Source organism: Phycodurus eques, chromosome 2, assembly GCF_024500275.1.
Source record: "Phycodurus eques isolate BA_2022a chromosome 2, UOR_Pequ_1.1, whole genome shotgun sequence".
In the NCBI taxonomy this organism is placed as follows: Eukaryota; Metazoa; Chordata; class Actinopteri; order Syngnathiformes; family Syngnathidae; genus Phycodurus; species Phycodurus eques.
Window position 1 is genome coordinate 36,639,290 of NC_084526.1, and position 13,408 is coordinate 36,652,697.

At 37.9% G+C, this 13,408-nt stretch overlaps 1 protein-coding gene across 4 annotated transcripts in view; it reads left to right on the top strand.

Annotated features, from left to right (window-relative positions):
• kif18a (kinesin family member 18A) overlaps positions 1-12,747 on the top strand; it is a 55,500-nt gene extending 42,753 nt beyond the window's left edge. For 3 of the 4 annotated variants that reach the window (XM_061703126.1, XM_061703115.1, XM_061703144.1), the window contains 8 exons: positions 134-298; positions 1,049-1,170; positions 1,260-1,549; positions 5,156-5,209; positions 8,015-8,342; positions 11,267-11,356; positions 11,919-12,007; positions 12,482-12,747. In XM_061703126.1, coding sequence (XP_061559110.1) covers positions 134-298; positions 1,049-1,170; positions 1,260-1,549; positions 5,156-5,209; positions 8,015-8,342; positions 11,267-11,356; positions 11,919-12,007; positions 12,482-12,585 — 1,242 coding nt within the window. In that variant the 3' untranslated portion in view covers positions 12,586-12,747. The remainder of the gene's footprint in view (positions 1-133; positions 299-1,048; positions 1,171-1,259; positions 1,550-5,155; positions 5,210-8,014; positions 8,343-11,266; positions 11,357-11,918; positions 12,008-12,481) is intronic. The other variant, XM_061703136.1, reaches the window with a different exon arrangement.
• Positions 12,748-13,408: the final 661 nt, after the last annotated feature.

Here is a 13,408-nt window from a genome sequence, read left to right on the forward strand (position 1 = left end):
ACCATTACAATCAATCCTTGTCTCACACACACAATACGCTGATATGTCAAACAAACAGTGGATGGATGAAAGCAAGGGGTTATGATCGTTTGTTGTTCTCATTCATGTAACTCCCAATGTCCTTTTCCAATAGGCTACTTGTAAACATGAGCGGAAGATTGCAATGCTACGCACTAAGCAGCAGCATATCCATAAACGTCTGAAAGAAGCAGAAATGTGCTTTCAAAACAATGATGGCTGGCTCCACCGTATCGAGAACGAAATGAGATTATTGAAGTCAAATGATCTTGCATCTGAGGTTAGTACAGCCTAATGTATTCAATCCGAATCAGTTATCAGGATAACGCTGGTTCTCTGAAAGAGAACAACTCATAATTTGTCATGTAATTTTGCTCTTAACGTAAGTGACCAACTTTGCTGGTCTGAGAACAATGATGCACTAATAATACTTCACTAATTCTGTAACTTAAGGTGCAATAGATTTCTAAATCTAAAATGGGTATGATAAAGAGAACTCATCAATATCAGATGAATTCTTGAAAACTCATTGCTTGGTGTTTTTTGTTTGTTTATTTTAAAAGGTAGGCCGTGTCTAGTGGTGTCGTGACTGTCTTTGTTTTCTTCCCATCTGTTCTCCCAGTAATTAGAACCGTGCTCATTTTATTTCTTCAGCTCACTCGTGGATCACCGAAGAGAATAAATCAATACACTTTACTCGTCCCTCACACAGCAGCCAGTTACCTAAAACCATGTCCATGTTTTTTTTTCTTCATTATCTTTTCTTCCCAGAACTGACCCAGAACTATGACGCACTCACCAATCAAATGTTCTCGCTGCTGTTGTTTCGTAGTTTTCTTGCGTCAGAGTCCTCAAACCCCCTACCACCTCCTACCCACAGCATAGTCTTTGAAGTACAACAGACAAACGCATAACGTAAAGTTTTCTCCAAAATAACATTTCAAACAAGCTTTGGACAGTTTGGCATGTCTGAATTTTTTTATTTTCTGTACATTAATTTATATGAACCTAGTTTTACTCTCTCCTTAAGGTATTAGAAAAGGACTTGCATTGTCACAGACTGGAGCTTCAGGTGAATGATCTTAAACAACACATCAAGCAGATGGTCAAAATCACTGCACTTCAGGATCAAGAGAACAAACGCATGCAAAAGTATGTCGGTAGTATTTGTACATTTGCACATTGCTGTGTATTTGCTCACTAACACACATCTAATTGCAACAATCTGTATTGAATTCTAGAATGGTGAATGTGTTGTTGCCAGCTTATGGTCGATGCTACACTGCGATGCATGACGCTGGGCTGGTTACAGCCCAAGATGAGTTGCAAAACCATGAGCTTGAGCAAATTGTGCTGAGAGAGAGGTGTGTGGCCTGGGCAGACCAGGCAGAAGTGGACCCAGACGTACAAGGTTCATCTACTAGGCAAATGACACAAGAGACCAAGGAGTCGGGGAACTTCAAGTTCTGTGGTGAATTGGCACCTGTCCTGTCTTTCTCACAACTGCTTTACCACCAGAGTAGCCCTTGTAGTAAGTTTCCATGCTGTTTATTTTGGTTACCGATCCAATCACGTGATCAAAAATCGGGGTTGACCACGAGATTTTCAAATGATCGAGATTGGTTTTATCAATTTGTTGACATTTTAAATGTCACAAAGGGACAAAATAATAGAAGTACAAAGATCTTGCCAAATGGAACAGTAATAACTTTGTTTGATATGACATATATGTAACTTTTTGGAGTATTTTTAGTCTCTGTATAATATACATACGTGACTGAAAGTGACACGCAGTCTGCATGGGTGACACACACACACACAAACGGTCTCTGCCCTCCCTAAGTGTGATTTTAAACTGTTTGACACCCCTAGTGTAGTTTACTGTTAAACACGCACCAAAAAGATTGTATATCTAAATACAAGACACACATGATCTTTTTAGAAATGGCCACCATAATGCTCACAGTCTGTTGAAAACCCCATTGACAGGCTAGCTAGAGTTAGCATTAGGTCATGGGTGGGATTTACTTTCGAATAATGAATATTTGTACACAAACTCCGTGGTAACACATACGGATAGGTAATATAACAATACTCACAAGGATATATTCTTCCTGGTCTGAAAAATGTTGTTTTATCGTGATGTTCTTCTTCTATACTTTTTTAAACTACAGACGTGTAGCTCCATGCATGGATCATAACACACTGTCCCTAAGAGGCCAAGGCGCGCACAGCAGGAACAGCACGTAGTCATTTTCCCCCCTGACTTTTTTTTTTTTTTTTTTTTTTCAGTTTTAGGTCAATAGGATTACCAAAATTATTTCTATTTGCAAAATACATGTTTTTTTATTTATATTTATTATTATTATTTTACTTGTTACTTATTTATTTTTGGGTTGTTCTTTTAAATATTAAAAGTGTGTGTTTAAATGTGCCAGGTTACAAGTATGTCTGATTGAGAGGAGACAAAAATTGAGAATCTGCATTGCTGGACTCATGCTAAGCCATACAGTCATGCTAAAAAATCTTGCCGTCGGTGGGGGGTCATATTTTTAGCCATGACTGTATAAAGAGACATACTTTTTTTTTTTTTTTTTTTTTTTTTTTTATATTTGACTGACTGACATGATTTCAGACTAAACTTTTCCTATTTTAGGTCAGTTAGGATTACCAAAATTATTACTAGTTGTTTTCTATTTTACGGAGCCCCTAAAGGGACATGGGAGGGGAAAAAAAGAAAAACTTTTTTCTCGTTACGAGAGACGTCTACCTGTGAGTGGTAGCTTATTTACCTGCTAGCGGTAGCTTCCTGCGTTCGGGTAGCCATACAGTATCTTATTTACAATTTGGTTCCAGCGCATGTCATCTGAGAAAATGGCAACAGAAGACGACTTGCTCTCTTTCCAGGAATATGCCCGATAGTGTCATCGACCAACTCAAAGAAGATAACATGACTATAAATGTAAACTTTCATTACACAAATATAGCAGTAGAGGCTAGAGAATAGCTGAGCCATATTTGCGTGTGTGTGTGTGTGTGTGTGTGTGTGTGTGTGTCTGTAAATAAGATAACACTCACAGGGAGACAGACAGGTAGACGTTTCTCCTTCAAATGAGAAACATTCTCGTTACAATGAGAGAGTTTTTCTCATTTGAATGAGAAAGTTTTTCGTTACAATGAGAAACAAGTTTTTTTTTGGTTTTTTTTGGTTTTCCATGTCCCTTTAGGGCAGGCATGCCCAAAGTCCGGCCCGCGGGCCAAGTCCGGCCCGAGTCGAAATTTCCTCCGGCCCGAAGCATCATGTCATAAAATCAATGTGGCCCGCCAGCACAATTTACCACAGTAAACAATACACACACACACACACCAAAAAAAAAAGCCATTTTATATTTCAACAGAGGGTGGCAGTAGACCTGTGGCCGCACTCTCGTCGCGTGACCTGTGGCATGTTTTTAGCCCATTTCTAAAATGGCAACTGAAACTAAAAAGAGGAAAGTTGACAACGCAGGCCGCCGTGTCCAGGACAAGTGGATTTTTTCACTGGCATACGAAACAACTGTCTGCCTAATTTGCCAAGAGACTGTGGCTGTTTTCAAAGAATTTAATATTAAGAGGCACTACCAGACGAAACATGCTAACTACGACAAGCTAACGGCGAACAAACGTGCCGAAAAACTGAAGCCACTGGAAGCTGTTTTGATAGCACAGCAGCGTTTCACAATAGCCTGTGACTCAAATGAAAATTCTACAAAGGCGAGCTACAAGTCTCAATGAATTTATTTTTTTGTGATGATCAAACCACAGTTTTTTTCAAATAGTCACTATACTATTCTTTGTCAAAATGCACTGGGATGTGATTTGATCAATAAATACATGTTTCTAAAAAATTTCAGTCAACTTTCATAAAATAGTTCATTTGTATTTAATTTATTATTATTATAACCTTTAACTATCCTGATAATGCAATTGAAAACAGATTCTCATTTGCAATATCGACCCAGTTGCAGACAGCAAAGTGATATAGTTACATATTTACATGTTAATTTACAATGGTAATGGTTCGAGGAATGTCAGACCGAATGGTCGGCCCCCATACATTTTCATCTGACGAAATCTGGCCCTCTTTGCAAAAAGTTTGGACACACCTGCTTTAGGGGCTCCGTCCTATTTTCTCCCTTGGGGTGCCAATATTCTTTAGCACAACTATAGATAATAATTAGACAATCAGACATGAATTGCATTTGACCCTGTAGGGCCATCAACTGCAAAGATTGTTTAATATGTCTATCGTTTTGGTGGTGGTCCATTATTGCAATTGTTTTTAAATTTATGTCGATCATATGGTTGTGGTTTTCCCAGGGGAAGGGAGAGGGTCAGGAGCAGCCCTCACTATAAGAACTGGCCACTCTGTCCAACAAATAAGCGAATAAAAGTAACGCCTTTTTTGTTCTTTTTTAAATTTAATTGACCTGTGTTGTCTGCCACTGCTTGTTTTGGACAAACTTGTTCACAGTAAATCATATCTCGAGTCACTGTCAATCTTTAATTCATGGCCATGGTCATGCTGTACCTACTCAAAAAAGGGTGCGACCAACTTTTTCAATTGGTTGCACCAGTGCTACTAATACAAACGTTAGTGTAAAGCCCTGTATAAGCAGGTTGATACCCTTGGAAGTGTACAATTATTAAGGATTAATGCCACAAATTTATTTGATACATCAAAATTAGAGTCGTGGGGGTGGAGTATGGAATTTTGACATCTAAAATGTGTAGGAACCCTGTTAAAAGGTCTTTAAACACACTTTTAAAACAATACAAACACATTTAAACACATATAATACAGTAGCTTATTATTAAAATATTAAATGTAATCTTTTGGGATGGGGGACTAGTTTTTGATGAACGATTAGATCTACTCCACTACTGTATTTTATTTTTTTTAAAAAAGAGAGAGAGAGAGCGATTGGGCTAGGCGGTCTTGGTGCAACCATGTGTATTTGGCAATTATCCAAAGAAACCAAAAGCATCAATCTTTCAGTCTTTAACTGAACAAAAAAAACCTTAGCGCACAGTTTAATGATGTGGTGTAAAAGTATTGACAAGAATGTTTTTTTTTTTTTTTTTTTTTTAAACACAGGTGCAGAGAGGCGGACAAAGAGCGTATCGATCAAAAATGCCCCATCTCCAAAAGGTAAGTTTTCTTTCTTTTTAATTTTTTATTTATATTTGTTAGCTGCACAGGCGACAGGAGCATTAAATTTAAATAAATAAATAGTGAAATAACAGACAGAATTCAATAAATGTTGAAATACCAAAACATAACATTAAAATACATAAATATTTAACTATTTAAATATATTGAAATAATTAAATTAATATTTGAATATTTAAATAATTCATGACACATCTAATTTATTTGTATTCATTTAGATAATTCTGGCCCTTTTGGTCCTACATTGTTTTTGAAAAGCCTTTGGAGAAATGCAACTCAAACGATATAATCTATCTATGTAATCTACATTTCAACACATTTTGGCTAAAACTAACTGTTTCAGAACATTCTGCAAGATGATGGGATTCCTTGAATGTAAACAATTATGAAAGCCATGCGGGGTTTTTAACTGGCTATTGTGTTTCCCATCAAATTATAAATGACTTTAACCTGATACACTATCTGTTTTGAAAGTTTACTGTTGAATCCTGGACAGCCTGTTCCAGTGTGGTTCGTCAGCCTTCCACTTCTTCATTTTAGCTTTTTTACTCTTCATTTGTTGTTTGCAGGCAATCTCATTTTTATACATTAGGTATTTCAAAACACACACTCATTTAAGTCTTGAATGATATTATATGTAATATAATTCTGCTCTGTTTTCATTTCCGTGTGTGGTCAAAGCGGCATTAATTTTGCTATCATGCATGCAAGCCATTCAGACTTCAAAAGAGGATACCAGTGAATTTCCATGTAATATAATGAGTGTAATATATACAGCCTTTATTTAACTGTTAATCACTCCTGTTTCCAATATTGAGAACATGCAGCCAGTTTCATCTCTCTAATGAAATCATAACTCTTTGCATCCCTCTCAATTATTCATTCACTGACTCATACTTTAATCTCTCATACCCATCCTACATATCCTAATTCCACTGTCACATGCTTATGATATTCACATTATGGGTATAACAAAGCAAATTATTTACGGTGTCATCAGGTACACTAAACATCCCTTCTTAACTGGTGGCTTCGGTCTGCGGAAGACGATTCAGCGTTTGACAAACTGCTCTGATCTCACCCTGATGCTGTTTTGACAGTCCCCTACTCCTTCAGCCCTTATTATAGACTCTGCAGCATAATATGAGCAATAGCTCCTCCCTGCAATTTGCAAAGCCAATCAAATGTGGTCAGATTTAGAGAGGGATGGGTTTTGAAGGGGGAATTGATGCTTTGACTGACTGGTTATTAATAGAAACATGCAGAAGGTGGTTCAGAGAGGATTGAAGCATGTCTACACTTGTCCTTTTTAGCATACAGATCCTCTGCAGTCTTTATTCGTTGTCTTTGTTTTTTTATTATTTGTATCTGGAAGCTCTCAATTCCTTTCTTTTCCTTTTATTTTTTCCCCCTCCCTAAATGTTTACTTTTCAATGTTACGTCAAGTCCCAGTCTGATTCTGCCCTCTGTTCTGCCTTTCCCTTGTACCCACAAATGTTTTTTCTCAGTGTCTCACATTGAACACTCCCAATCCCTCTTGAGCTTCATTCATGAAAATGCAGATCCACAGCAGGGCAGGAAAAAACGTCAGCAGACGTAAATTCCCCAGCTCCACCAACCAGAAAAGGTGGACTATAAAAAACAGGCAGCAGCAACCAGGCGACCCTAATTCAGTGCTGCCTCCACCAGAAATAGCAACTCATGCATGTATTAATCCCCTACAAGCCAAAAATATGCGAGTGAAGGAACTCTACTGCCCTTTATTTCAAGGAATAACTCCACTGCCACAGAAATGGGCTTTTTATTGCTTATGTAATCACCTCACTCAGAAAACTTTCTGATGCTCATATATTCTAAAAATTACATTAAAATATAGAAAGTCACGTTTCAGTCATGCATTTTGCACTTTCACTGTCTCTTTGGTGTTCTGCTAATGTTTTCATCTCAACATCCCTCATTGGTCCGCGACAAAACATTTATATGGTTTCACAGTCATAACGGCCCTCTGAGGGAAACTATAACCACAATGTGGCTCACGACAAAAATGAGTTGGACATCCCTGGGCTATGGGTTCTGCTGACTTTTATGTACATCTCAAGGTGCTACAATTGCCTCCCAAATCAAACTACTCACCCTTTGACTTATGGATGCATAGTGTACATGGTAGTGGAGAGTTATTGACTTTGTGTATTGTGTTTTTTAACATTAACTGTCATACAAATATGTATATATATTTTTAAATGTTTGCCACTCTATAATAAAAGTAAATTCAAACATCCCCCCCCCCCTTTGATGCATAATGAATGCATGGCATACACAAAAGTAGAAACTGGGAGTTACTTAAGACTGTGTGGCTGGGAAATGAGTCACACTATACACTGCTGACGTTTTGCTGCACATTCTATTTTTGTTCTTTTATTATTGATTTAAATTTTTGGGTTGCCACATTTGTTACCATAAGTATAATATTCCCATGTTACTGTATCCTGACCAGAGACAATTTAAATGTATTTCTTTCATAGCAATGCTATCGCTACAGCACAAAATGATGCACATTTTCTCTGTGCCTTTACTGGTCACCTGTAGTGTGGCAGTATATCTGAAATACATTTTTATTTTTTTATTTTTTCTTCATTAAATTAAGGTTGAATTCCAAATTGTACTAGTAATGACATTCTTGTTTTAACAAGCAAGCAACATTGTATTTTCAAATATTTGTAATGAAATATAAAAATGAATGTTCAGTCATTCCTTCTCATTTTTATGCTTTACTTGGGGTTTTAGGCAGCAAAAGTCATCCAAACCTGCAGCAAGACATACTTCCCCAAAAAAACACAAGAAGAAATCTCTCAGTATTGCTGCCAGCACAAAGCCCAAAGACTTTCTCCAAAGACTTTCAGGATGGTACCTTTCCTCTCCAATACACACCAGAACCTGCTCAAAAAGATGTTCAGTTTGGTTTCTCCACTGGCATGGATCTCGACATGACCTTTGAAATTCAACATAAAGAAGATGCAGCAATTACAAACAATGACGGCCCCTCTCAGAAAGCTCCAACACACCTAATCAATCCTTTCAAAGCCGATGAAGTCAACCAGATTCCTACTAAACGGTGAGAGTTTTTTTTCCCTCAAAATGTGTTCTTTAAATTCAGTAAAGGGTACACAGACTGAATATTAATGAAGCCGTTCTGAACAGTTTATCCCCATTCAAATGAAAAATGGACCACAGAAACAAAATAGGGCTGTAAAAAAGATTCAAATTCATAATTTCCCCACTTTAAGATAATCAAGCAAATGTAGATATCACAACTATAACCCAAGTGAACTTAAAATGCTGCTTTTAAATGATTGCATTTATTAAGGAAAAAAAAACTTCAGTTACCTTGCCCTGTGTGGAAAAAGTAATGGCCCCCTAAACTTAATAAGTGGTTGGGCCATTCTCAGCAGCAACAACTGAAATAAAGCGTTTTCTACAGCTGGCAATGAGTCTCTCACATCTCTTTGGAGATATTTAGTCCCAGTCTTGCAGAACTGTTTGAATTGAGCAATAATCCACTTAAAAAACTTTAGATTTTTTTTTTATTTTTTTTTAAGCAATTCATAAGTTGACGTGCTGGTGTGCTTTGGATCGTTATCCTGCTGCAGAAACCAAATGCACTTCAGCTTAAGGTCACAAACTGATGGCTAAACATTCTCCTTCAGGATTTTCTGTTGTGCAGAATTAATCTTTCCATAAATCACAGCAAGTTGTCTAAGTCATGAAGGAGCAAAACAGCCCAAGACCATCACACTTACCACCAACATGTTTGACTGTTGGTATGAGGTTGTTTTTCTGAATTGCTGTGCTACATTTATGCCAGATGTAACGAGACACACACCTTCCAAAAAGATCAACTTTCATCTCGTCATTACCAAATAACTAGCAACCCTTTATTGCTCAGTGACTGTTTTTCTCAATGTCTTTATGTCTCAAAAGTGTTCTCTGTCAATTGACTGTCTGTTGTCGTACTAGAGCGGCTCCAATTACCGGAGACAAATTCCTTGTGTGTTTTTTGGACATACTTGACAAATAAAGATGATTCTGATAATACTCTGCCATAAGTCTTGGGAATTATTTACTTTTTTTCTCTCTCTCTCTCTCTCTCTCTCTCTCTCTCTCTCTCTCTCCAAAAAGACGAACCTTTGTTCTTTTTGGTCAGCAGTGGTTTTCGCCTTGGAACTCTGCCCTGGATGCCATTTTTGACCAGTCTCTTCCTTATTGTTGTTTCATGAAAACTGACCTTAGGCAAAGGGAGACCTGCAGTTCTTTTAGAAGTTGTCCTGAGTTCCTTTGTGGCCTCCTGGATAAGTCATTGCTGTTCTCTTGGGGTAATCTTTGTGGGCCGGCCACTCTTGGGAAGGTTCACCACTGTTCCATGTTTTCTCTATATGAGGATAATGGCTCACTCTCTGGGTCGCTAGAAGCCTAAAGCTTTAGAAAATGGCAGTCTTTGTGGGCCGGCCACTCTGGGGAAGGTTCACCACTGTTCCATGTTTTCTCTATGTGAGGATAATGGCTCTCTCTCTGGGTCGCTAGAAGCCTAAAGCTTTAGAAAATGGCTTTGTAACCCTTTACAGACTGATAGATGTCAATTACTTTATTTCTCGACTGTTCTGGAATTTCTTGGGATTGTGTTATTTTGTTGCTGCTTTTTTTCGATCTTTTGTCTGACTAGATTTTGTCGGGACAGATTCTGTTTAAGTGATTTCTTGATTGAACCGGTCTGGAGGTAATCAGCTTGGGTGTGATCAGTGAAAATTAACTAAAAATTGTGATTAGCCACAATTTATGATTTTAAGAGGAGGTAATTACTTTTTCACACATGGCCAGGTAACTTTGAATAGTTTTTTATTTCCTTAATAAATGAAATCATTTAAAAACAGCATTTTAAATTCACCTGGGTTATATTTGTCTGATATTTACATTTGTTTGATGATCTTAAAGGGGGGAAACTTCAAAAATATAAGAATTTGTGAAGGGGTCGATACTTTTCCACGGCGCTGTACACCAAAATAATGAAAACGACACACAATTTTATGTTGATTAAACAAAAAACAATAGGTTAAAGATAAATTTAACTCCCAAAACAATTGTGTGGAACTATCCATCCATCCATTTTTCTCCGCTTATCCGAGGTCGGGTTGCGTGGGCAGCAGCTTGAGCCAGGAAGCCCGGACTTCCCTCTCCACAGCCACTTCGTCTAGCTCTTCCGGGGGGGGGGGGATCCGGAGGGGTTCCCAGGCCAGTCGAGAGACATAGACGTGTCCTGGCTCGTCCCGGGGCCTCCTCCCGGTGGACATGCCCAGAACATCGCAACACGGAGGCGTCCGGGTGTGTGCAACCAGTTTAGAATAAAATGAATAATATGTGAACTTTGTGTGTGTGTGTGTGTGTGTGTGTGTGTGTGTGTGTGTGTGTGTGTGTGTATGCTATGCAGCCCCATTTCCAAAGTGGAATACAATTTAAATAAATCATTAATCCGAAAGAAATTTCCTAAATTTAAAAGAAACACAAACCTTCATAATTCAATAACATTTCACCAATCTGTAACATTTAGAACAGAATTGTATTTATTTATTTGTTTTTGGGTGGCGGGGCAAGATTTGGTGTGATCTTGTTAAAACATATTTAGGGCAGATCTATTTTTAACATGGCCCTAAAAACGTCTGTTTTGTAACACCGAATTTGGTAGAGATTAGGAGTAACCCATCGCGCCGCAGGATTATACATAGACTGCTTTATCCCGAGTGGCACTTCCTACAGAGGCCTACAAAAAAGCTGCCTTGGAACTGTCTCTTGACTGCTCCTTTAACATGAGACACACCTCTCACTGTGTTCAGGGAGGTGGAACAAAGTAATTAACAGTTCAAAATCAGATATTCTGTTGTCCAATAGAACAGTGGGCTATGGTGAACTCCTGATTGACTGATGAATGTATTGAATTCTATGGGAACGGCACTGGAGACCTAACGCAACCTTAACCTGTGTGTGCAGACATCAGCTCTCCTTACAAGAAATGAGACAAGCCAATCCAACGTACATGGGCATGACGTCTGCTGCGCAAGGAAAGCGTAAACTCAATCGGTAATTGGTTTTCAATCATTGCTTTTTGTTTGTTTGCTTACATATCGGATTGTCTAACAAGACAAATGAACCTAAGCAGCCAAATAGGAAACACCCAAAGGCTAACAAACTGAATGAACGGATTTAATTAGTGCATCACTGAACTACCATTCCATTTTATACCCCCATTCCAATGTTTTTAAAGCTGCTAAGTTTTAATGTACAGTACACACATTTTCTTGTTGAGACGTAGGGTTTGGCAACACTTGAATATACAATGTCAGGGCATGACAAGATCACCTATTCCCACTAAATCACTGAAAATAAAGGCTATAACATGATTAAAATAATCACATTGCAGACAGTTTTTCAACAGAGTGTCACAGACAGTTGAGTCTTATTAGAATCATAGTTCTATCTTTATGGATTATCCTAGTCAGAATTCCTAATCAGGATTCTTTTAGTGCTTTATATTTCTCCCAAAAGTTCAAACGTTTTGTTTTTATGGAGAAATTCAGAAATTACCATTAGTGATAAGGTGCTGTTTTTTTGTTCCACAATTTTTCCCTTTTTGTTCTCTCAGGGAAAGAGATGAGAACATGTCTGCACCGAAGCGTGTTAAGAAAGCCCTCTGTGTTCCTACCAGACCGATGAGGGTACCTAAATTTTCTGGTAAGTATCATTTTGGAAAGGCACACATTCATTCCAGTGTTTCCCCGACATAGGCTTTACTTGGGCAGGTCGCCCAAGTAAATTGACAGCTACCCAAGAAGATGAAACTAAACTTGTTTTTGTTCTTGTTTGTTAAATCATTGACCTGTTTTGTCAGCCACTGCTTGTTGCAGACAAACTTCACGTGATAGGAAATTATGGTATGCCATGGTCATGCTGTACCTCTTCAAATAATGGTGCGACCAAATAAATCAGCACATTTCATAAACCTTTGTTTGATTCGATTATTTTGAATGCGCTTAAAAAACACCACGGCGTCACCCTGAACCATCCTGCCCAACACCACAAGTAAATTCTCAACCCTGGGGAAACACTGCATTCAATGTTTGTTTGTTGTTTTGGTTAACAGTCAGAGACTAAAGTGTAGCCAAAGTGACCTGTTATTCTGAAATACTATTTTTGCATCATTATCAGGTTCAGAAGAGGACAAACCTCAGAGAGTTGTGAGGAGCATTTCTGAAGGAAATCTGAAACTCTTAAACCATCCAAACCATAGTCACAGCTTTTCAAACAAGTGACCAAATGGATGTAAAATCTTTTAGTTTATGTGTCTCGATTTCCATGTTAGTCTTTATTTTTATTTGAATTTAAATAAACGTTCAACGCACTTAAGATAATCTGATTGTAAATCCATGTTCATTGCATGTGAGAGAATAAAACACAACCAATTTTTTCACTGACTTGCCTGGCACTGATAACAGTTAAATCTACAGTACATCACAAGAGCTGTTACACTACATGTTGGGCTGAATTGCTAAAAAGGTAATTCATAACGCCAAACACTCCTGCTGTCCTTTTATGACATATTGGGCTTAAAGCTTTTGAACCCACTTGGACTAACATTGTTATTGGTTATTAGTTTCAAGACGTCTTGAGAATGCACCAATATGCAATACAGTACGTCTTGTTTGACACATGTAGCAACATTGCTACACAACATCCAAGGAAGGAATGTTATTATTTGTACAAAGTTCTTTAACATAATTTGTCAGCACTAAATTGTTACTGTTCAAATTGCTTCGTTAATTTTTTCTTCGTGCATCTTATTGTTTGAGGAGCTAAAGCAGGAGGACTTAAGGCACTGATAAATTGTATGATAACTTCAGCTTTTGTCTTGAATAAATGTTCTGCAAATGTGCACTGTGAATTCTCATTTCTCTGTTTTCTCCAGGTACTCCGGTTTCTTCCCATATTCCAAAAACATGCATGCTGGGTTAATTGAAGACTCTAAATTGCCCATCGGTGTGAATTTGCATGTTAATGATTGATTGTTTGTCTCTTTGTGGCCTGCAATTGTAGTAAGTAGTACTCTTTCGACATTGACATTGACCGTCATATTTA